A 25,179-nucleotide genomic window follows, 5' to 3' on the forward strand; every position below is an offset into this window, starting at 1 on the left:
TAGAGTCAGATTGGGAATTCAAGGTCCTCTTTAGCTCTATATTGAGTCTAAGGCCAGCCTGGGGTCCATGAGACCCTGGCTCTCAGAGGAAAATCATAAATCGTCTTAGGAGATAGGTAGGCTCTGGGGGCTTTCTTGGCTTTTTAGTTCTCTCAGAAACAGGATGATGGGACCTGCTGTGGATGGAGGAGTCAGTAATGCCACACAAAATATTCTGCTCCGTGTGTTCGGTAACTGAATTTACTTGACTTAGCATATGAGACAGCAGGCCATTTGGTGGTTAGCCACATGGCCTGTGTACCTGCTGTGAGCCTGGAGCTCCATCCTGGGCCCATCTGCTGTGGGCTGCTCCAGGCAGCTTCTCATGGCAGATTCTCCCGGAGTCTTCAGGGCTGGGGCACAGGTTCTCTGACACTCTGGGGGACTGATTGCCCTTCAGAACAGAGCCCTCAGACCTGGCCAGTCTTTTGGGAACCTACCCTGGGGGTTCTCAGACTCCAGGGTACGTGGAATGTTTGGTGAAACTTGCCTCTGAAAAGCTTATAGGATAATAGAAACAATTGTTCTTGGGGTTTGCTTTTTAAAGGTCCCCCTTGCTAATAGGTTAATAGTTACAATTGGGATGCCCGGCCTAGTGTAAGTCTTCAAGAAATATTTGTTGAGTGGAAACAGACCATCTGTTGTTCCCTCAAGTCTCAGTTTCATACTCTAGTAGGCCAGCCATGTACAGTTCCACTGGGGGAAACACCGTGCTAGGCACGTGGACCACAACTCAGGTGAGTGGCCTAGAGAGATGTAGGGGCATTGGCCCAACTGTGGTTTAGCAGGGAGACAGTTACTATGTTTGTTGCCACAGGGCACTGTACAGCATGTGAGCAAGTTTGATTTTCTCCATCTAGTGTCTGTGGACGGGTGCCGGGGAGTTGTATTAGTCTTATGGTGCTTACATTGTCCTTGAGAGCCTTACTTCCTGCCCCTGAGTTTCCCAGGGACTCTTCTCTTTGTGTAGGCCCAATACACACGTGATCTCTCCTGATGGAAACTGCGCATTGTAATCTTGCTTTTCCTTTCTGGATCTCCCCACAGAGAGAACTCGATGCCACCGCAACAGTATTGGCAAACAGGCAAGATGAGAGCGAACAGTCCAGAAAGCGGCTCATTGAGCAGAGCCGAGAATTCAAGAAGAACACTCCAGAGGTGAGCCGGGACTGTGTCACAGTCTTCAGAAGGGGTCTCAGGACCCCTGGGAAAATTTAGAACATTTGTTGAGACAATTCCTAATTCTCCAGAGAAATTTCGTGGCAAGATGCATGCTTCTTTGTTTGGATGCCTCCACCACCCTGGCCAAGTGTGCGCCTCACCCAAGCCATGGGTGTGTGGAGTGGTAGTTAGAATCACTGAGACGTCTGTTGAAACCAAGTGCAGACATTGCCTAGGCTGGACACAGCAGCGCCAGGCTCACGCTCTGTTCTAGCCTCTGATACTTCAGGATGATGTTAACTGAAGCCCTTATGGGGCCATTGTTGGCCACTATGTTCAAAGATACATTGTACCAACATTTCTGCTAAAACCTTGTTTCCGCTGTTACGGGCTTTGTTGAACCTCTGTGTTTCCTGACACAGGTTGGTAGGAGTAGTGGGAGTGCACTCTTTCTAGAGTCTGGGCTTTTCTTTTAAGAGTGTGCTGGGAGTCATATTAGTGACTTTTCATTTCCATGACAAACATACCTGGCAAGTAGCTTAAGAGTAGTAGCTTAGGCTCAAAGTGTGAGGGAGCGCTGTGGTGGGGAAGGCATGGCAGCAGGCGCTTGGCTGTCTGGTCCATTCTGCAGTGAGGAAACAGATGAATGCTGGAGCTCAGCTAGCTTACTCCTTCTTATGCAGTGTGGCCCTTCCTCTACTTTCCAAGTGTAGGGATTACAGGTGTGCACCATTGCCCTAAGTTTATGTGATCCCGGGGATGGCATCTGGGCAAGGGTTCTGCTGGCTGAAGCGCTCCCTCATCACCTGAATCCTTCTAGCTGTTTTGTTTCCTTTTGTCTTTTGAGAGAGGTGCTCCCTGTATAGCCTAGGCTAGCCCTCAGACCCACAGTCAGCCTCCTGAATACATCACCACAACTAACTTATCTATCTATCATCTTTAAAGGATTTTAAGGTCAGAGTTTAGATGTGAGTGGAGATGGGGATTCAGTTAGTGTCCTAGGATGCTCAGAGAGGAAAGATGGGGATCTGCGATGGCACATGAAACAGTCTGACAGCGTAGAGGAAGGAGCTGTCGCCATATGTGTGGAGTCCTGGGTGAGTGGAAGGCTTGGGTCTGGCAGTGGGACTAGACCACCAGCTAGCTTTGTTTAAGGTTGCATCTAGTTATTTTGGTGACACTGGTCATTTCCAGTAGTTAAACCACCCAGTCATTCAACTTTTAAAATTAAAGTTTTGTGTCACCAGGTCAATAAATTCATAAATATTTAGCAGTGCTAGTTATATTATTTTAATATAAAAATTATGGTTAATGTGAAGTAGATTGCAGTTACTTTGTAAGTTCAAACTTTCTTTAAAAAGCTTCATTTCCTATGGATTTAAAAACATTAATTATCTACATAGTGTGGTGATAGAATCTCATGGAACCCCGGCTAGTCCAATCCTCGCAGTGTGGCCGAGAATATTGTTGAATTTCTGCTCCTTTTGCCTCCAGCTCCCAAGTGTACTGAAATTGTAGGCATATAGTATCATGCTTGATTTCCTTTATACTGGGGATCGAACCCAGGACTTCAAGCATTGCAAGTCCTCCAGCCATCTTAGCCCCATAAAATGCTTGCCCAGCATGCACAAAGTCCTGGGCTCAGCCTCTCGTAATATAAAATAAAACAATCTGGTATTAAAACACTGGAGAATGCTTTAGGTGCAGTGGATCTTTGCTTCATAAAGCTAGCTCAGGGGGTCCTCCTTCCCAAGGAAGGAAGGAAGGAAGGAAGGAAGGAAGGAAGGAAGGAAGAAAGAAAGAAAGAAAGAAAGAAAGAAAGAAAGAAAGAAAGAGAAAATCCCAATTTAATAGCTATCAGTTTAAAATACTCCCCTGGGTGCTTTGTGTGATAGTTATATATGGACCACCTTCCGTGTGTCAGACCGTTGGGTCCTGGGGAGGGAATCCTAATCCCGTTCTTCAGAGTTCCTTATCTCTTCCACCAGGCAGTGGCCATGGCCATGTGGCAAGCTGAGTGCTGGGACCCCATAACTGGCACAGTCTTTCCTTGCATCATGCACATACCCATGTGACAGTATTCTCTGTACGAGCCACAGATGGCTCAATGACCTTCCATGTAGATAAATACTTCTGCTTTTATGAGTTTTGTTAGAGACATGTCTTTCTCAATCTGCCTGCCTGTTGTCTGTCTGTCTGTCTGTCTGTCTCTGCCCATCCCCCACCCGTTGGATGGTTTGTCTGTTTGGTTTTGATTTTACCCAAATCCCACAGCCTCACACATGCTCAGAGAAGCCATAGCACTGATTGTCTTGTGACTCAGGTCTTTGTTGGTTGAATGTGATTTCAAAGACCAGATTATGTCTTCAGTGCCTGGTGCTTCTGGAAGGAGCTTGAGCACTCTGCTGTTTAGATGAGCTTTGCACTACATCAGCCATTTTTGATTGGATAGCTAAGAAAAAGGCTGGGCTGCCCTGCAAGCCACTCCTTAATTGTCTTTTCTCACCCAATTGTTTTTGGTTCTTCTCTCTCTCTCTCTCTCTCTCTCTCTCTCTCTCTCTCTCTCAGAGAGATCTCGTAGGATGAGTGTGGACAACCTCAGTGTTGGTAGTTCTCATCTTCCACCTTGTTTGAGACAGAGGCCTTTAGTTTTATGCTGCCTACAAGATGGTGGCTGTCCTGTAAGCTTCCAGGAATTCTTGTGTACCTGCCTCCAGTATCATTGTAGGGTTACTGATGTGTGCGGCCATATCCAGCTTGATGCAAGTTCTGGGGATTCAAACTCAGGTCCTTACCCTCATGCCAATTCCCACTCCCATTTTTAGGTTTGTATTTCTTATTCACTGGAGCATGCTTCCTAAGGATGCCAAGCCTACTGTGCTATAGTTTCATGATGCTGTTTACATATGACCCTCTCTGGCTCCCGTATTTGGGAGAGGAGTTCAGCCCCAGCCCTGACTACTAGGGGCCCAGCTAGGGCAGGAGATGGCCACTCACCCATCTTTACTGCCTCCACCAGGGCAGGTGAGTCCAGTGTAGTAACCACGGCCCCAGAGCTTTGGTGTCTGATTTGGTCACTGTTTTGTGACAGGGAATATTCTCTGGGCCTAATATAGCATAGCAGTTGCTAATTGGCTTTTATTTTCCAGGGGTCAGAATCTTAACTTCCCTGTGCCATACCACCTTAGGCCTGGGCTCTTTTCTATGATTTATGGTCACTAATTCCCACCTCCATCTTTCCCTCCCTCCCTCCCTCCCTCCCTTCCTTCACAAGTTCTCATGTAGCCAAGCTGGCTTCAAACTTACTTCAAACATGAAGTACTTCATTTCCCTGAGTGCCAGGACTACATGCACCTGGTTGGTTTGTGAGATGCTGGGAGTGGTAATCGGGGATGAGAGTGCATGGCAGGCAAGTACTCTACCAACCAAGTTATATCCCTAGCCTGCCTTTCAGGCTTTGACAGGGTCTTATGTAGTCCAGTCGGTCTTGAACTAAATATGTAACCAAGGCCATCCTCGAACTCCTGATTTTTCATCTTCCACCTCCTGAGTTCTAGCATTGCAGGTAAATAGCTCCATACCTGGTAGATGCTTAAATGCTAGATTTGGGACAGTGTCGTCTAGGATGTGGAAGGAATTCTAGCACCATGGTAGAAGGAAGCTAGATTTGTGGATGACTTCTGTGCTTTAGCACACGGGCTGTGGGAGAGAGACCTCTGCTTTTTGTCTATGGGGAGGAAGTGTCAAAGTTATGGATGAAGCGATGGGCCCCACATCTTTACCTTTCACCCTTCTGCAGAGGTGAGGAGTTAGAGCAGGAGGAGGAGGAGGCAGAGGAAACATGAAACCAGGACTGTGGCTCATGTCTGTAATCCCTGGACCATGGTGGCTGAGATCCGAGGGTTGCTATGAGTTTAAGGCCAGCCTGGAGGAAAGTAAGACCCCAGCATTAGACAAATAAGAAGGAACGAGTAGAGGGTAGTAATACTTAACTGTGGCTGGGACCCAAGTGCATTTAGTCACTGCTCTGCTGCCTTTTATAGCCACGCAGAAGTGACTCAGCCTGGAAAAAGAGAGTCACTTAAAATAAAGTAGCCACTCCAGTGGGGCACATCTTGTTCCTATGCAGCCAGCTGACTGGAGCCTTTTGGGGCACCTTGGCCTGTAAGGGGGGGGGGGTCTGGGAGAGGTGTGGTGCTCAGGTAGGGGGGATCTTGCTATTACCAGGTTATGTTCAGGAAGGCCAAATATGACCGTGATACTGTTGGTGTGTGTGTGTGTGGGGGCAAACACATTCTTATATGTGTGTGCCTATTGGCCACTCAATACTTGTCTTGTGTTCATTCCATTGCCAGACCTAGAAGGCTGGTGTGACTAGAATTTGCCTGTCAGGTTTCACTCCCACTACATGGGGTTTCTCTGTGTAGCCCTAGCTGTCCTAGAGCTCACTTTGTAGACCAGGCTGGCCTCAAACTCAGAGCTGCTTGCCTCTGCTGGGATTAAGGGCATGGACCACCACTTCACTTTTGTGTCAGTCCTCCTTTAAGTCCAAACCTCCAGACTCAGTCGAGCAAGCACGGCAACTGGGTTTTTCTGTTCCACATTGAACATGTTCAGCCAACTGTGTTGGAAACCCACAGTGGTCCCTGATGTCACTGACTGTGGTTTTTAGGGGAGAAGCCAGGCCAGCAATGTCTTGCCAGATATGGGCCTCTCAGCAAGGACATTGATGCCTAGAGGTACTCTTAGCTAGTCACATGCTAGGGACATGAGCACCCCTGCCACAAGCAAGAACCCACTCTGGGGATTTGGGGACCTGTCTGTACCACTCTAGAGAGTCTGTAGCTTCCTCCATTTTGGGTGCTTGTCATTCTGATAGCACTGAGATTACAGATGTGCCCGGACCTTTGCATAGGTGCTTGTCATTCTGATAGCACTGAGATTACAGATGTGCCCGGACCTTTGCATAGGTGCTTGTCATTCTGATAGCACTGAGATTACAGATGTGCCCGGACCTTTGCATAGGTGCTTGGCATTCTGAGAGCACTGAGATTACAGATGTGCCTGGACCTTTGCATAGGTGCTTAGGATTCGAATTTTAGTCTTCTGCAGATATAGCAAGCACTTTACCAACTTCTCTGAGGCCTGCTTATTTTGAGGCAGGGTCTCACCAAGTGACCCAGAGTAGCCTATCATTGTCGTCGTCGTCGTCGTCGTCGTCGTCATCATCATCATCATCATCATCATCATCATCATCATCATCATCATCATCATCATCTTAGATAAATTCTTCTCTTTGTGGGGCTGTGGGAAGTCCACAAGCAACTTTTTAGTTCAGTGTTTTCTCCTCAGACGTTGAAGAGAAATGAAGCACATTTTTGCTTCATTGCTAAGAGGTCACTCTAGTATCTGGCAGAATCATAAAGCCTGAGTAATCAACCTGCTTGTTTAATCATTCTAGAATCACTCACCATAAAGTTGCAATACAATACGATTTTAACTAGACAAAGCTTAAAAATTAAATAGAAGCTTTTAACTGTTACCAGTTAAACATGTTTAACCAGTACAAAAGACTTAAGAAGTAGTTTTCTTAGTTCTGAGGAGACGCCAGGGGAAAAGTTATCCCAAGGACCAAGTGCAGCTCAAGCTACAGTATTCTATCTAGCTCATTCTAGAAAGAGTCTGCAGGAGGCCTGGGAGGGCACAAAGCAGTCCTGAAAGAACAGAGGGGCCCACTGGGTTGTGGACAAGCATGGGTGAGCACTACTAGTCCAGGATTTCCCTCCACACCCATGGTGACCTCTGTTGCTGGGGGCTTTCCTGTGCAGAACTATTCTCTGCCTGCTTCCAGGGGTCTTGTCTTTTCCCAGACCAGCCATTGCAGATGTTTGGGGCTTTTGATCCTGAACAAGATTCCTCCCTGTTTCAGATTTTATGTTCTTTCCTATAATCTAATGAGTAGCTCTCACCATATGTGTGTGGTGAGAATGGTTCAGATTTGGAATATTTTCAGGTTTGGGAATATTTCTGTAGCCCTTTATCAGCTGCACATCCTTAATTTAAAAGCAAAAGATCTCCACATCCACAGTGTTTGGAGCATGTTGGAGGATTTGAGGTTTCACATGTTTGGATTATGGGTGCTCTACCTCTGATATCCAGCTGCTAGAGGGGAATGATTTAGCATGTTCTAAGTGTTCTACAAGTATGTTTAGACCCCTGTCTCCCCTAAAAATAGCCCTGGGTTCTTTCTAGGCACCAGCAGGTATAGAGAAGGTTACAGCTGTCAGCAGGAACAGGCAGATAATGGCTAACTAAACAAATGGTACACACAGTAACTTCAGGTGATAGACACACTGAAACAGCCCTTTCTGTAGTCAACCTGTCATCCCAGACACTGGGGATGTTGAGGCAAGAGAATTCGGACTTCATAACTAGCTTGGGGCACTTGATGAGAGCCTGTTTGAGGAATCAGCTGGACTTGGGGATATTACATAGTGGTAAAGTACTTGCCTAGCAAAACAAAAACCACAGGACTATACCATATTGTGTGCTCATGGGTGGGTGGGTGAGGACACTTGAGGAACTGAGATTATTTTAAAATCCAAGAGTGTACACCTCCTTTTGTAGCATCCCTACCCCCAAACACAAACACACAGCTATCACCAGAGACACTGAAGTCATTGTGGGTGCATTTGGGTGGGCCATTTGTCAGTGGGCTCCTTCACATTTAAGTAAAAGCTTAATTGTGTTGAGCAGAAAGACATCAGATCCCATCTTTTAGAAGATCAGGGACTGTTTCTGAACTTTACTTCCTGACTGCTGGCATTGGAAGAATTCTTACATGATCCATGAAGAGTTTCATCTCCCAGTGTCTCTGTTGTGCCTGCTTGAAGACAGCAGGACCACCCAGGATCCCACTGTACCATACACTCTATGGGAACAACAGATGAGGCCTAGGTCTCTGAAGCGCCTTTAGAACCGACAGCCACTCCCCGTGAGCTGTGTGTCGCTTCCTCTGGGTGTCTGGCATTTCCAGAGAGCTATTTTAAGTATCATGGACAAATTATCTGAGTATTTAACAGCTGTGAAAAGGAAAGGATTGTAAAGAGATTTACGTGGGCTAGAGTTTTAATGGTGACCTCCGTGAACCTCCATATTCCCATGGAGAAATGGGACTGATGGTCCCAGATGCTAGGTTGAACTGTTTCCAGAATAGCATGGCAAAGTCGTGGAAGCTGAGTGCTTGTGCTGAGCATCGCTTTGAGAGAAGACATTGAGTTCAGGAGTAGATTCTGTTTTATCTTATTTATTTTAGAGATGAAACAGGGCTTTCTGGGTGCTAGGCAAATGCTCCACCAATAAGTCTCAGTCCAGCCCCTCACTGGAGGATTCTAGGTAAGCCCTGTACTCAGGAGCCACACCCCAGTCCCTTGCTTGAAAAGTCTAAGCGAGTGTTCTACCTCTGAGGTACATCTCGTCTTTTAAATTTGTATTCTGAGGCAAGGTCTTAGAATATAGCTCAGGCTAGCTTTGAACCTACAATCCTCCTGCCTCAGCATTACAAGTAACTAGGATTGTAAATAAGTGTGCGAGGTGGTAGGATATATTTGGATCACCATGGATCACTAACGACCAATATTTGCTTTTGATCTTAACTTTCAAACCTGAGTTGCATAAAAAACGGACCCTTTAAGAAACATTCAGGCCTGATTGACAGACTAGAGTAATTTAACTCATATCCTGGTGGGTTAGTAGCCACGGTCGAGTTGGCGTTCCTGAAGGAGTCCTTAGATGGGAGTCAAGGCTTCATTCTGGTGCTGCTGCTGCTGACTTGGTTTGCAATCTGATCAAGCCCCATCACCTTTCATTTGACAGCTTTTAAATGATCAGGTGATTTATCTGCAATGTTACCTCCGCCAGAGATCTTTGCAGATCCTTTTACATGAGAAACCTGAGTTCACCAGAAAGAGTTGACTCTCTGGTCTGGGTAACTTAGGGATATGACAGTGACAGCTTATTAAAATGGCTATCTATTCATATTGCTCTTTTCCAAATACTTTTTTTTTTTTTTAAAAAAGACAAGGTCTTCTGTAGCCCAGGCTGTCCTCAAACTCACTATGTAGCCAAGGATGACCTTGAATTGTTAACCTCCTCCATCTCTCAGTGCTGGGATTACTGGTGTGCACCAGTATGCCCATCTCCATCTACTCTTAGTGTGTGTCTCTGCAGTAGTTACAATGTTTGAATCAGGCAGAGAAAAATCGAGACCCAGAAAAGACATTAACTTGCTTTGTGTGTCCTACTCAAATTGGCAAAGCTGGCAGGAGGCTGCACATCTAGGCAAGCCTTCGTATGTCTGTGCCAGCGTGGGTCCCTGGGGAGTGTTTCCACAGTCTTGCAGCCCACAGCCACCTTCCGGGTGCACAGAGCCAGCTGCCTTGTGGGATGGATCTCCAGAGACTCCTCCTGCTGCCGAGGCTGCCTGGCCCCACGCCACCGCCCTCTGCTGCTTGCTTCCAAGTGCATAAACTTCCCTGGGCATTTAGGGAAGAGTTGGAACTGCTTCTTAGGACATTCTGCACATCCTTTGCTCCCCATTTCACGTTTGATCGGTTAGTCCATCAGTCTCTTTGGAACCCTGCTATAATCTTGTGCTGACTGCATGCAGGATGCTGTAAAGAGGCTCTACTGGCGAGCGTGCTTGGATAGTGCCTCTGGCTTGACAGCTCAGCTATTGCAAGGAGATCCAGCTTTGGTGCTGGTGGGGCTACTCCTTCCCTCACCAGCTTCCGTGTTACACTACGGGAGCCTTGCGTTCCTACGGTACAGAGCATGAATATTTCTGCTCTAAAATATTTTTATCTAACAGTACCTTACCAGTTTTCTCCACTAATTGATCTGTGCGTGCTAGATGACTGTGAACAGGAACCTCGTGTACTTCGTATTTCTTTCCTTCTCATGATTGGCACACTGCCTTCTGCTGTGAGTGGCCTGTTCACACTTTCCTGTCTGCCCCGCTGATACTTTTGCTCATTTTCCCTGTTGGACCACTTGCTGCCATGCCTTACCCACGAGTAGGGGCCCTGGTGGTTCCAGTTTGAACTTTCTTGAGAGTTTGCCTTAAGGATATCTCCCAGGCCAAGGCATGTCCCTTGCTTATTGTACTGTCTGTCAGGTGGAACTGAATTGTTTTTGGGCGAGTGGGGATTCCCATTCTACCTTGCTCCTTCTTCCTCCATATCTGAGTGTTAGGATTCCAGGCATACACTGCCTCACCAGTTTCTGTGCTTCAGGCCATGGAACTAAGGGCTTCCTTTAGGCAAGTGCCCCACCAGCTGAGCTACACAGCCCCAGCTGTTCTGGATCTTATTTTGGAACTCTCCTCTGTACATGTCACCAGGGCACCTTCTGGACTCTTTCCATAATTCTGGCTTCTGCTTTCTGCCCCAGGCCTGGGCAGTCTCCTGTGATTGGTAGCAAGTAGGGCCTCAGTTTCTCCTCTTCCATTAGAGCTGCTTGTCTCTCCTATAACTAGTGACCAGCTATCCAGTCTACCTGCCCCCAGTGAGTTGATCTGACTTCTTTGTCCTCTATCAGCCATCATATTCCTCATCGATGCCTCAGGACTGTCCAAGCCATTACTCTTTGGATTCTCCCAATGTGTTCCATGTCTTTGGTGAGTGTGATGGGTCGCAGGAGCTCCATGCCCCACATTCTTCAGTGCCTGGGCACTGTGTCTGTCTTCATTCTTCTGTCGTACAGCTTGCAGTCTTCTTCCCAGCTTTATTCTGTAAAGCCTTGTTAATTTTCTTTTTTGTGCTGGAGACGGGATACTAGCCGAGTGCTCTGCCACTGAGCTAATTCTCCAGCCCCTCTGGCCCTCAGTTCTGTCTTCCCCCACCTTCGGGGCTGAACACCAGCATCCCAGGTAAGCACCCCGCCACTCTACTTCTCACCAAGTTTTGAAGGCTAGCTCTGTAGCTAGGCCAACTTTGAACTTGCAATCCTCCTGCCTCAGGCTCTCAAGTAGTTTAAATGACAGGTCTGTCTAACCACAGTGCCTGGCTCTGAAAATTCCTACTTTTTAAATGAAAATTTAAATGGATTTTTATTGGGATTTCATTTAATTTGTACATTTGGACAGACTCAATGAAGTGCTCAGCGTTTTGATAGTGTTACTGCAGATCATATTCTTAGGTGAATTTAATTCCATGTAGGGCCCAGGGGACTCATGAAAACTTACAGGGCCTTCACTTATGCAGCTCATTGTGCAGATACAAAGTAGTCAGAATTGAAGGATTGATCATTTTCATCTGGAGCTGAGCATAAAAATAAACCCCACTCTGTTATCATAGGTGGCTGTGATTAAGACAGGGCGAAAGGTCGGCTCCAAGTCTTCTACCACTGACAGTTTCCTGAGGAAGATGGAGTGTCTCTTCATCTTTGGTACAGGTCATCAGTAGCTGAGAGCCATTACTGTCTATTGGCTGTTTGGTTTGTGTGAAATATGGGGCTGGGCAAAGTCTGCTTCCCCGAGGTCAGGTGTGTTCATGTAATCAAAAGATCTGGGAACCGTGCAGCCTTGTATGTATGTGTGCATGGGGTAGCAGCACAGAGATGCCTTTTGTATTTGAAAACACACTTCATTATAGGTTATTTTCAAGCTCCTGGGGAGAAGCTCAGTTAGCTAGGTTTTTGTGTCTCGCAAGACAGGCATTTGCGAAGCTATCAGCCCCTGGGTAAGCAATGAAACATGATGATTTCCGCGGTGTACGGTGTGCTCAGCCCTGTTCAGTTCCCACGACCCAGTCAGAGAAGTGGGGCGTCGGCGTCGGCGTCGGCTTCCATTGCTTTGAGTTTAAAGTGGAAGACAAGAATATGCTTATTTAATTTGTATATAAACGTCCCACAAACAGCATTTCACCCTTTTTTAATGTTTTAAAATTCTCTGTGTGTGTTCATACATGCTTGCACAGCATCGCATATGTGTGGAGGTCAGGAGTCAGTTCTCTCCTTCTGTCATGTGGGTCCCAGGGATGGAACTTGGCAGCAGGCACCTTTACCATTGAGCTATCTCTCCCTGAATCAAGTGTTCACTTTGTGAAAGAAAATACAGCTTCTCATAGTGACATGAAGGCGGAAGAAAAGGATCAGTGAATGTGCTTGTGAGGATTCAGAGGGGAGGTTCAAACAGGGCCGGGGAAGGTCGGGGTGACCACAGTGTGGGCTCCATCTTTCCAGCTGGGGAGCCCTGAGCTGCAGTCATCCTTTCTTTTTGCTGAAAGATTTGGAAAACTAATCTCTTTTTCCCTCCCTCTCCCCTCTCTTTCTCTCTCTTTTCCCCTTTCTCTCTCCCTTCCCCCACCCATCTCCCTCTCCCTCTATCCTTCCTTCCCACTCCCCCCCCCGCCCCTTGTTTGAACAAATCCATTTGTACTTATAGCCAGATAAAAGCGTTTGAGCATGTATTCATTGTCTTGAACGTAAGTGTGGGAATGCCAGGCAGCCTTTTTAAGTAAAGGAATTGATATGGAAGGAACCAGGGAGCTGAGAGCCATTTCACTCTGAAATTCTTTTTGCATTAGCACATCTGCAGCACTGAGGACTGTGTGGAAAATTGAAATAGTGCTTCTATCCTGCCGTGTCTCCAGCGCGTCAATAAATCACCTTTTTTCCCTTTTAAAATGTCTGGCCTTGTAATTTATGTTTGCATAACCCATTACTAAATTCATAGTAGGTGTTTTAGTTGGCAGGCGTTGTTCTAGAGGTTCTGGGGGCACTGAAAAAAACACAGAGCCTTTGTATTTATACTTAAGTGGACATTTTAGTTTAGTTTTTTTGTTTTAATAATGAACTGGGTATTTATATAATTTAATACACTATTATTCGTGTGCGTATGAGCCACAGTGTGCACGTGGAGGTCACGTGACAGCTTTCTGAGGCTGTTTCTCTCCTTTCACTGTGGATTCTGGAGAGTGAATTCAGGGCACCAGACTTGGATGTCAACTGTCTTTACCAGATGAGCCATCTCTTTAGCCCTGAATTTGTATTTAAGAAATAGTGGTAATTTCGAGGTGGGGGTTTACATTTTGCTTTGGTAAACAATATCAAGCCATGTTCTTATCCCATTCAACTGTTATGAACTTCTCTATGACTTTATGGTTTTCTTTCTTTTCAAATTAAAATTGGTGAAAGAAATAATTCTGATCTTAAGATTGGACTAAGGTGCTTCACTTTGAATAAAACACTAGCAATCACTGGCCAGGAGGACGGTTGGGCAGGTAAAAGTATCTGCCTCAGAAGTCTAAGGAATCAAATTCAACCACCAGAACCCATAGCGGACCTTCACACTTTGCTTTGCCATTGCCCCTCCCCCCTCCGCCCCTTAATAATAAAAATTGAAAAAAACTAAATCTGTAGTTAGGCATGGTGGAGCACCTCCCTCCCTCCCTCCCTCCCTCCCTCCCATCCTATAGAACCCAGTCTAAACTGAAAATCCTAAGAATCCAAAAATGACCTTGAATTCTTGGTCCTTTTGCCTCTGCCTCTGGAGTGCTGGGATTGGAGGCGTGTGCCATCCAACTCCATCTGAGACTTTGTAATTTTTAACCAAGCATTGGAAAATAACCATTATGGGCTGAGGACATAGCTCAGCAGAGCATTTGCCTTAGACACCCCGCCCCCAAGTGAGGAGCTAGTGGGCGTGGTCTAGTGGTAAGGCACCCACCTAGAATCCCCCCCACCGTGAAGGCTGAAGGGCAGCTCCACAGTAGAGGCTGCCTTGCCCCAGGTTCCACCTTCAACACTGGAAAACAAAAACAAACCCCAAACATTATGTCTTCTAACCATAACTTAGAAAAACTTTAGAGTTTTGCTGCTTTGAATCATCATCATAATAATCAACAACAACAACAGCAGCAACAGCAAATCCCTGCTTTTCTTGTGTAAATGTTTTAAAAGTAACTTAAGGGTCGTTAAAAGCCATTTATGGTTTGTGAGGAAGTTTGGTTTGTTTGGGTTCCTCCCTTCTGTTCCCCACTCCCTGACTGGTTAATGATGTTTTCATATCCAGCCTGCCTCAGCCCTTGAGATCCCAGGAGCCATTCACAGTGCACGCGTAGGCTTTTGAGTAAAAAGCCTTCCTCTAATCATGGCCTCTTCACTGATGCACACATGCACGCCATTGTTCCCGAGGTTGTCCTAGCTTGGCTCAGTGCTGCACACTTGCCATCACTGCACTTGGGAGACTGAGGCAGGAGGATGGAGAACTCCAGGTTAGCCTAGGTAAGACTCCATCTCAAGGAAACCAAACAAAAACACCAAACCAATAATGGAACTGTATCAGGCACATTCAGAATCTAACCTGGTCCCTATGACCTACCTATAAGTCAGGTTGATAGATACAGACTGTCTTCTCTGACTCTGTCTGTCTCTGACTTCTTACCACCAAAGTTAGGGACTAAAAGTAACTGATGTTCTAATGATTTTAAAAATAGCTTATTTGATTTTTTTCTTTGTGGATTGTTTTGGTTTGTTTTGCAATTCTGAGGGTTGCATTAGAACCTTGAATGCACTAACTTTCTATTTTTTAGCATACAGGGCCTCAGCATGTAGCTTAGGCTGGCCTTATCCTTGCTATGTAGTCCAGTCTCTATCCTTAAACTCCTGATCTTCCTGCCATTCTAATGCCAGGATTACAAGCATATGCCTCTGTGCCCATACTGAATTTGTATGTGTGTGTGTACATGTGTATGGATATGTGTATGAACATTCATGTTCAAGTAGAGAGTTTTGACGACAACCTCCGTGTTAGATGGTGTCTTTGTTATTTAGCCCTGCACATGACAGGCTGGTTCTAGCACTCCTGGAGTTTCTTCTCTGTCTCCATGTCCCATCTTGCTGTAGGGATGCTGGAATTACAGATGCGTGCTGCCACACCCTGCTCTCTGTGAGTTTTGCAATTGAACTCAGACCCTCATGCTTTTGTGGTACTCTCTGTACCCACTAAACGCTTTCCCTGCCGATTTTGATTTTCTGAGACAGGGTCTCCCATGTAGCTTTGGACTTGCCAGGGTCCTGCCTCAGCTTCCTGGTGTTGATTTTCTTCTTAAAGTACTTGCTTTTCCTTGTTGTTTGATCAGCAGAGGAGTTTATTCTGACTATAATGCCTGAGAAACATTCATTTGAATTCAAAATGCATCGTTTTTAGAAGCTTCAGGGGGTGGTATTTAGGATTTATTCACGCAGCAAGGTGCAGGCTTTCTCAAGTTTGTCTCAGCTCTGTGTCCATGCTGCCCAGGACCTGAAGCAGCACTGCTGTCGGTTTCCTTGGATGGCAAACACATTTTATGGCACCGTGTGACGTTTTCTTCCCACTGCTAATGCACCGTCTGCTCATTTCCCCTTCATTCTCCGGGCCCTGGCCACTGGTTCCTTGTTCTTAGACTCTCTAGTCATGTCTCTGAAAGTGCTTCCAGCAGGGGAAAGTGCTGTGCCCAAGGCTGGAGAAGGGAAACGGAGGTGTTTATCGACCCTGAGACTCCTTCCAGCTTTCCCTACTACTTCTTTTCCAAAGCAAACTGGTGGTTTTCTTCAAGTCAGCCATGGCCAAAGTACAGCAGGATTTGCTGCATGTTCTTTACAAGGAGAGGGGCAAGCATTCCACATCGCTCTCCACATCGCTCTGGGGGAAGAAAGAGGCTGTGGGGGTGGGGTAGGCTAGCAAGTACAGTGGTGAGGACATCTAAGTGACAGTGAAGGACAGGCTGAACTTAGAGATGGAGGCAGTCCTGCAGCCCTAGCACTGCAGTCTCTAGGCAGTATCCTGGCTGGCCGTTGCTGCTACCCATAGAGGTGGGCGGGGTGATCCGCTGTGTTAGTGATGAGCCATGGGGGCTGGGGATAGAGCTTAATGGTACTGTACTTGCTTAGAATTTGGTGGTGGGGGCTTGGTTCAGTAGTAGAGCACTTTGTAAAGTTCCACTGTGTAAGCAAGGCTACTCTGGAACTTACTATCCTCCTGCCTCAGCTGCTTGAGTGCTTCTGTTATAGGTGTGCACTGCCACCGTTATGCCCAGCCATGGGGAGTGATAGTTTACATTTAAAAATATGTGTTTGATTATTTGGGGGTATTGGAGGGGAGCACACATGTGGTGTAGCTCAGGTTTGGAGGGCAGGGACAAGTTTTTAGAGTCAGCTCAGTCCTTCTACCATGTAGATTCTGAGTGCCAAACTCAGGTCTTTGGGCTTGGTGGCAACCACCTGTACCCATTGAGCCAGCTTGCTCGCCAGGGATTGATGAGTCAAATTGTGCTTATCTCAGAATCCCCAGCCTCCATCTCCAGTACCCTAGCAGGGTTAAAGCTATGTGTCCTCACCTCTGCTTAGTGACCTGCTAGTGGTAGGCCAGGCCCCTCTGGTCACATGGCTCAAGTATACTCACCCTGAGTGTGAACTGTTTTCACAAAGGATGAGGGTTTCATGTGGGAAAAGCTGGCTTGTTTCTCCTCTTGTGCAATGAGGAGGAAATGGTTTGCATATGATTGTCCAGAGAAATGCACCCAGAGACAGGCTAGGTGCTGTCTCTCTGCTCCTGTGGGGACAAGGCAGAAGAGTACCACAGCTGCTGTGAGACCAGGCCCTTTGCTTGCTGTGTCCTTGGGCTTTTAAGTCTCCTCTTGCATTTCCTTATGTCCCCACTGAATTCCTCTACTCACCAAGGCACCTGAGTGTGTTTTCTCTTGGGCTTCTGAGCTCTAGGAAGGTTGGGACACCTCAGATCCCCCCAAGTCCATGATTCAGCACATTAATGCTCCAGGAGTACTTGGTGCTTGCTGTATGCCACTAACCATGTATTTCTGGATTGATCCACCCGCTCCCTGGTCAAGAGTGCTCTTGAGTAGATAAAGCTGTCATAGCTGTCTCAGTATGAATAACACACCTTGTCCTGCTCTTCAAGAACAGACTTGTACTCAGAGTGGGATAATGCTTGCTCAGAGCCACACAGCCATTCAGCCTTGTTAGCAGGCCAGGACTCATGTGGACGGGCCAGTATCTCTGTGGTCAACAACTCCCCCTGTTTGTTTTCACACTGCAGATTTGAAAAGTCAGAAGGGAAAGGGCAGTGTGTGGGGCTTCCTGGAGGCAGGTGGCTCTTTTAAAGCCAGGCTTGTTATTGCCAGCCTGACCTCGTTTCCATGGAAGCAGCCAGCGGGGGCAGCTTGTTCCTATCAGCCTGGGGCCCAGTGGAGCCTCAGCCCCTGACAGGCTCTCAGGCTAGCCCTCTCTCTTGTCATGGGAAGGAGACCCAAATGGCCATGGAGCCTCTCTCCTCCTACTCGTATTGTAGTGGTTTATACCTGAAGGAAGAACTAGGGAGTTTGTAGTGCCACGCTGGGCTTTGCCCCCAGACTTGTGTACTTGTGTGGGTTGAGCTTCCTTTCTGCTCTGGGATACCTCCTGTGTGGGCCCTGCTCAGAGGTGTGTAGGTTCTCCGGAGAGTAGAGGGGCTTTTTTTCTGCAGGTAAATTAAAGATCAAGTAGAAGAAAGATTTTGTTGTGTGTGTGTGTGTGTGTGTGTGTGTGTGTGTGTGTGTGTGTGTGTGTGTGGTTTTGACTTATATATGTGTTCCTATATAAGTTCATGTGGAGGTCAGAGGTTGAGTTATGTTGGTTTTTGAAACAAGGTTTCTCACTGAATCTGGAGCTCCTTGTTTCAGCTAGACCACCAAGCCCCAAGGATCTCCCTGTCGATTCCTAGTACTGGACTTGTAGGTGTGACCCGCCACAGCTAGGTTTTATGTGGGTGCTGGCTATCGGATTTAGGTTTTAGCAAGATCTATACCCTCTAAGATTCCATCCCTGTCCACCCTACCCCCAGTTACATTCTTTGGAGAATTTTACATTGTTATTTATTTTATTTTTTAAAGTAATTTTTTTACATTCATTGTGTGTGTGTGTGTGTGTGTGTGTGTGTGTGCGCGCGCGCGCGCACGTGTGCACGTGCACGCATAAGCATGCGTGTTCGTGCCTTTGTCTATATTTGTAGGTACATGCTTAGTGCTGTGACCTTGTGGATGTTAGATAACAGCTTGGGGGAAGCTGGTTCTTCCCTTTTACTGTGCTACCTGTGAGTCCTGAGGATCAACCCAGATTGTCAGACTTGGTGGCAAGCCCCTCTACAGATTGAGCCAGCTTGCTAGCCCAAATTCCATACTTCAATTTACCCCTTTGAAGTTTGTGAGTGTGTCTATGGGTTCTGAGGTGCGTTTGCATGGGGTTAAGTTCCAGAAGTGCTTGCAAACCTTAAAAGAACTGAGAGCACTAGGAACAGCTTGTTAAACTGCAGACAAGGAAAAGGGTTCTGCCCTGCACCCACACTCCCCCCACCCCCAACATACACACTGTTTTTACTGAAAATTATCAAACATGCCAGTACATTGTCTCCTGGGTCTGTTTTTTTAATTCGTTAGGATAGAAACATCCACAACGTCTGTTCCAGTAGGTGGAGAAAGGCTTAAATCCTAGAAGCACTGCTCATCTACCTTTTTAGGGTATTACAGGTTTAGCTTGAGGGCTGGAAGGTGTCCAGAAAAGTATGACTCAGGGAGAAAAAGACTACTCCCAAAGCATGCAGGGTGGAGTGTCAGGGCCAGCACAGTAAGATTCCCAGTGGGGAGACCGGCTGTCTGCAATGTGGAGACACTGGGGCATAGATTTGCTTTCACAGAACAAGTGAAACGGAACAAAGGTTTTTTGACTTCTCATACTCAGAGGCCCAGTTTCTGCAGGTGTGTGTTTTGCTGACACCTCGTCCTCCATATTATTTCAAACGAAGTGCACTTCAACAGCATCTCCACCCCACTCCCACCCCAACTAGCTGGCTGCAGGAAGGAGACATTCTGTCCCCCTCCCCCTTGTCAACCCTCCCCCATCTCCCCCAACTTCTGTCCTCCCCCCCCGGTCCCCTGCCAGCCTCCTGACTTTAGGCAGAGAGTGAGCAGCATGTCTCCCTCCAGTGCACTTGCTCAGGGGTTTCCCTCCTTTTCTCCTTAGCCAGCCAAAGCCTCTTAGAACAGAGCCATCATGGGGGCGGGCGGTACTGCCTTCCCCTCAAGTCAAAAGCTGCTGATGCCCTGCTGACCACTGCTCCCAATGGCATCCTCTCCCCCAGCCTCTAGTTCCTGGCATCGAGGAAGCAGCTCTGGGGGGAACACAACCTTGCTTCACTGGCTGCTGGTAGATCACCTTAGCTTTTCCCCACCTCATTCAGCTCAGCTGGGAATCTGTTCTTCCTACAGCTGGCCATGATGTCTAATGAGACTACATCCGTGTTCAGTGTGGCCTCACATTCTGCATGGAGGTGCCTGATGGAGGCCCCTCTCCTCATCTTGATAAGGCTCACACTGAGGAAAGAAGGCGAGCTATTCATGTCCAACTAAGCCAGCAGTGGCTGTTTCTCTGTGCTCATTTGTCTGCCCAACCCTTCTATGGGCACCCACTGGGCCAGCCTTCATGTTCTCTTGTAAGCGAGTGCACTTCAGTGTCAAGTGTCAGAAGCAGGGTACACAATAAGGACCTATGCTCAGCACCACCCAGAGCAAGAGGAATAATTTTGCCAAAAGTAAGTCTATACTGACTGTGTCCTTTCCTATGAGGTTCTAGTTATAAAAATGGCGTTGATCGTTTTCTAAGTTCTGAGTGTAATTTACTCTTTAAGACAAGATTTCATATAGCCTGCCTAATCTTGAGCTCTCGGAGTATCCAAGGCTAACCTTGACCTCCTGATCCTCCTGCCTCTACCTTGTAAGTGCTGAGGTTACCGAGGTTCCAGGTATGTACTAACACCCCCCACCCCCTTTTGAGACAGATGACACTGGCATATAAATCTTAACTACTCAGAAGACTGAGACAGCAGGGTTGAGAGTTTAAGACCTGCCTGGGCAACTTAGAGCCTATTACAAATAAAAGTTAAAGAAAGCTAGGGGTGGGGCACAGTGGTAAACTTCTTGCCTAGAGTCTGCCAGCAAAGGGCTAGAAGTATAGCTGAGTGGTAGAGCCTGTGCCTTGAAGGCAGGCACTCCACCAATGAGCTACACCCCTAGCTCTTGCCTTTGTTTTTTAGACCATCTGTCTTTAGGATTTACCAACCCAGTATGGAGACTGCAGCCTTCTCAGAGGGCATACGGGGTATCTAGTTGACTATTGGGAAAGCCAGTGTGACCTCTTGCCCACTGTTCTCCTTTAAAGGTCTCAGTCTCAAGGTACTTGATCATGATCCCCCTTTCCTGGAGCTGGTCCTGAGGTGAGGAAGCATTGGCCATAGTCTGCTGTTTCTGATCCTCAGAGCTAAGACCAGAAGAATAGAGCGAACCCAGTATTGCTGAACTCAGTTCCTGGTTTATTGCCGAGAAGGGAAACAGTTACTGATAGATGTATTTCAGTTGCCACTGACTTCCTGTTCTTAGGATTTTGTCAGTTATGGTTAGGAGTGCTTTCATGTTTATTTACAAGGACTTTGGGAAACTGTGTGTTGAACAGGGAATCCCTCTCTGCCTGGATCTGTGCCAGACACCAGGGATAGGTTCTGAGCAAAAGTCGGATTCTTGGTAAGATGTGCTGATAGCCTGACTTGCCCAAGGAACTTCTGCATCCTGAAGGTAGGAGAAGGGGAGAGTACACAGGTCTCAGCCCAGCCTGGGAGAACCTTGCTCAAGGATGTGAACGTGCTCAGGGCCCTTACATGGCTATAGTACAAGAGTCCACAGGAAGCCCTGCTTATTGAGAGAACAAGTTCTAGATGTTCCCCAGTAGCTGTGGCCAAGAGGATGAAGCTTAGAAGTAGCTCAAAATGAAATTGTGGATTTAGAAGGGGGCATCATAGGAGATAAGGAGGATGCCCATGACCAAGAATGAGCTTGGTGATGAAAAGAAGATGCAGACTGAGGGGAACCCCACAAAGTTCTTGGGTCAGGTGTTCAGGGTTCCCAGCCAGGCAGCTGCCAGGGTTTGGAAGACAACAGAAGTGGGCCGACACCTAGAAGTGATAGCTAGCACACAGTTCGAGATGTTGGTGCCAGATTTAAAATTTGATTCACTTTCCTTTAAAATAATCTTACTATCCCAGGTTTTATGCAAGCTTGACAGTACCCCTCTGTTCAGCCCTGTGTGGATGCTGGGTACATCCCCAGTGGTTTTAGAAGAAAGCCTTGGGAGTGTGGAGACATGTTGGCTCATCAGGAGATGACAGGCTGAGGATGTAGAGTACTATCTCGGAGCTCCAGGTACACGGCCAGACCTCTCAGACTAGCCAGAAGCAACAGCCCCCGCCCCCCCACACACTCCTTTCCCTTTTTTCCTTCCTTCTTCCCTCTCTCCCTTCCATTTTTGAGGTAGAGTCTTATGTTCTCTGCTGGCCTTGAACCTGCTGTGTAGTAGAGGAAGACCTTGAACATGGAATCCTCCTGCCTTGATCCCTTAAGCAAGGGGAATGTGTGTGTAGTGCTGGAGATGGAACCCGAGGCCTTGTGTATGCCAGCAAAGCACTCCTTTAATAAGAGTGCTTATAGCCCCTGCTCCCTTTTGGCATTTTGGAACAGGGTCTTCGTATTCTGTTGCCTTGGTTGGCCATAAATCTGTGGTAATCCACTTGCTTCAGCCTCCCCGGTACTAGCAGTTACAGGTATGAATTAACTAACTAGCCTGATTATTCAGGAGCCCTCAGTGAAATAATAGGCTCAATCTGAACGGAGAACTAATTTGGATGGGGTCACCTATTTTGATTTCTGGACTGTTTCTTACGGAAACCTTAAAGCCACAAGGAAAATATCTTTGGATGTGGCCTGAAATGACTTTTAGTCACCCCACAGCAGTGTCCTGCTGCTGGCAAAACAGATAGTGCCTTAGCAAGGACTTCTGGAAGCTTGGAAGTTGTTACTCCAGATGATACATGTATGTGCTTTTTAAAGGTGGAGCCGCTTGTGTGGTTCCTAGTCTTGGCCTGCACCCTCACTTCCAGCCCGGTGTGCAGAGACCTGCACTGGGTTCATCTCCGTCACTGCAAGTGTTCTCTGTACCCTGCTCTGTTAACAGAGCTATAATTAACTCACAGGACGCCAGGCAGCCAGATTCGGCCAGGCGCCAAGAAATCAGCCCCAATTACTATATTCACATTGTCAGTAATGCCCACTTCACAGCTTCTGCTAATTTGAAATGGCAAGTTCCAACTTTCCATAGTCAAATTACCATTTTTGTACCGTTCTATTACATGGTGATATTTGTCCATTATTTGGGCTATGTAAACTTGGTATTATAACGACAATTAGTTGTTGTGCACTTTCTGAAATGATTTGCAATTACATCTCTTAAGAGGCAAACTCAAGTCTGCTCTGTTGGAGTGAGCAACACATTTGCCTTGGTGCCCCATACACGTCAGAAGTCAGATTTTCAAAGACAGTTCAGTGCCTCGAAGTTCTGCACTAAACGTGAGTACCTGAGTTGAGGGTATGAGGTAGGAATGTGGCTCAGTCTGTAGAGCGTTTGACTGGCTTACGAATCCTGGTTCCATTTTCAGCGCCACATTATAAAAGGTGATCCTAGTACTCGGAGGCAGGAGGATAATGGTTAAGGGCTACATGTGGCTACACAGCAAATTTAAAGCCAGTCTGGAGAGTGTGAGTGTGTGTGTGTGTGTGTGTGTGTGTGTGTGTGTGTGTGTGTGTGTGTGTGCGCGCGCGCGCACGCACCACACCAATTTGCACCCTATGCAGATGCAGAATCTAGAGGAGGGTGTCAGGTGACTTGCTCTATCAGTCTCTGACCTATTCTCTTGAGCCAGTGTCTCTCTAAGCTGAACCCTGATCTAGGCTGGCAACCAGCAAACCCCCAAAGTCCCCCTGTCTCTGTGCTCTGTAGACCTGAGGTTGTAACTGCCTGTGCAGTGATACCTAGCTTTTCCCATGGATGCTAAGAATCTGAACTCCAGTCCTCACCTGTATGTCATGGGCCCTCCTCCATACTGAGCCATCTCCCCGGCTTTTTCAAATAGCTTATTAGTACTAAAGTTTCCTGGTTTCCTCATGAAAATGAAGACTTCCTTGCCTCTTTGTCAGTTCCTTTGGGCTATCCAAACTCCCAGGGACTTCAGATCTGTGGGCCCAGGTTCTATCAATGACCCAGGGCTGTCCTGGTTCATTGGAGCCACTTGCTGGGTCCCCCTGCTTAATGACACATACTGGCCTGATTGGGCAGTATGGTTTTTGGTCGCTTGTCAGCAAAGAAACTTCAAGAGGCCCAGTTAGGGCCAAGCAACATTCACAATGTCAGGATGTCAGGGCGCAATCAAAGGACAGTAGTCCTGGTGTGTTGAAATGAGTGCAGGAACTCGGAGGAGGTGTAGAGAAACGTTTATAGCAATGTGGCATTCCAATGACATCCAAATGGCATTTTCATTACATTTTATAAAAAAAATCTCAGTGCACAGAGGATTGGAAATTAAAACATCCATCTGGGTAAAGGCTAGAGGTATAGTTCAGCAGTAAAGCACTTGCAAAAGTGAGCATTTAAGTTGAGGGGTGTGTCCCTAGGACTACACAACACTAGATGTGGGGTACAGTGTTTCAGTTCAAGAGGCACCGAGTTTCATCGCTAGCACCTCAGAAAGCAAAGCTAAACAAATCCATAGGGTGTCCTTTCCCAAACAGATTATTTGAGAGATGTTGGTCATTATGTGTTATTTAACGCCTCCTCTGCTTGAGTTTCATAGTAATATTTTGAATGTGCATGAGTACATGTGTACCCAGGTATCTGTGCCCATGTGTGCATATATAGAGCCCAGAAGTCAACCAGAAGCCAGTGTTGCTGCTCAGGTGCTGTCCTCCACCTTGTCTTTTTGAGACAGATTCTTTGACAGGCTTGAGACTTGACTCAGCACACTAGCTGGCTAGGGAGCCCCAGGCATGCACCACAACACTGGGCTTTTTACATGGTTTCAGACTCAGAGGGTACAAACTCAGGTCCTCATGCTTGCACAGCAAGCACTTTACTGACTAAGCTGTCTCTCCAGCCATCATAGTAATAACTTACTTAGTATTGGGCAATGGGCTTTCTTTATCTTGCTAGGCAGTGGTCTACCAGCATAGCCACCGAGGGTGGGACTTCTGATAGGAGAAAGAGGGGAGGAGGAAGAGGAGGAGCGGGGGAGCCCACGGCAGGAATCCCTAAATACTGTTACAGGCAAATGGGCCCTTTCAAGAAGTCAGTACTCTCCTGAGCTGGTGTCCTGGAGTTTAGGGTTGGGAAATAGGTATGCCCTGTCCTGAACATGACCATAGGTGGGCTGACCACAGCTCTACATGGTCTGACAGCCATTCAGGTCTTTTCCCTCTGCTGTGTTCTGCCTATACTTCTACACCCTCCGTACTTACTTACCATTCAAACTCCCAGAAACGTGAGTTATGATCTTCTCTTTATTCTCCCACATAGCCCTGAAGTAGGCCTGGGAAACTATAGCCCACAGCTCTGTGTTGCTGTCTGTGTCACTGAAACGAAGAACAACCTCTGTGTTTGAAAGAGGACACTTGCAGAGCACTTGCCTAGCATGTACAAAGCTCTGGGTTCTACCTAAAATGGGAGTGGTGGCGTACAGCCTGTGGTCCCCAGTGCTCCAGAGATGGAGCCAGCCTCCTCGGGGACCTAAAGTTAGCTTCTGCTACACAGAACGTTCGAGTATGGGATACGTGAGAACCTGTCCTCACTCACCATTTGAGAGTAATGCACATGATTGTGTGGATGTAGGTCGCGTGTGTTGGAGGGACCATGGAGAGCAGAAGAGAATGTTAGACCTTTGGAGCTGCATGGGAGTTACAGCAGTTGCGAGCTGCCCCTACCTGACACCATCTTTTTAAAACAGTGTTTGGGTGGGGGTGCTTGTTACACTCACAGGTTCTATAAGCTCTGATCTCAGGAGCCAAGGCGTGGGCT

At 47.1% G+C, this 25,179-nt stretch overlaps 1 protein-coding gene across 9 annotated transcripts in view; it reads left to right on the plus strand.

Moving 5' to 3' along the window:
• Window positions 1–25,179, plus strand: part of Cux1 (cut like homeobox 1) — a 320,437-nt gene that overhangs the window by 80,073 nt on the left and 215,185 nt on the right. For all 9 annotated transcript variants that reach the window (XM_032886312.1, XM_032886313.1, XM_032886317.1 and 6 more), the window contains exon 2: window positions 1,087–1,197. In XM_032886312.1, the coding sequence (XP_032742203.1) occupies window positions 1,087–1,197 (111 nt within the window). The remainder of the gene's footprint in view (window positions 1–1,086; window positions 1,198–25,179) is intronic.

This window comes from Rattus rattus, chromosome 16 (assembly GCF_011064425.1).
Source record: "Rattus rattus isolate New Zealand chromosome 16, Rrattus_CSIRO_v1, whole genome shotgun sequence".
NCBI classification, from domain to species: Eukaryota; Metazoa; Chordata; class Mammalia; order Rodentia; family Muridae; genus Rattus; species Rattus rattus.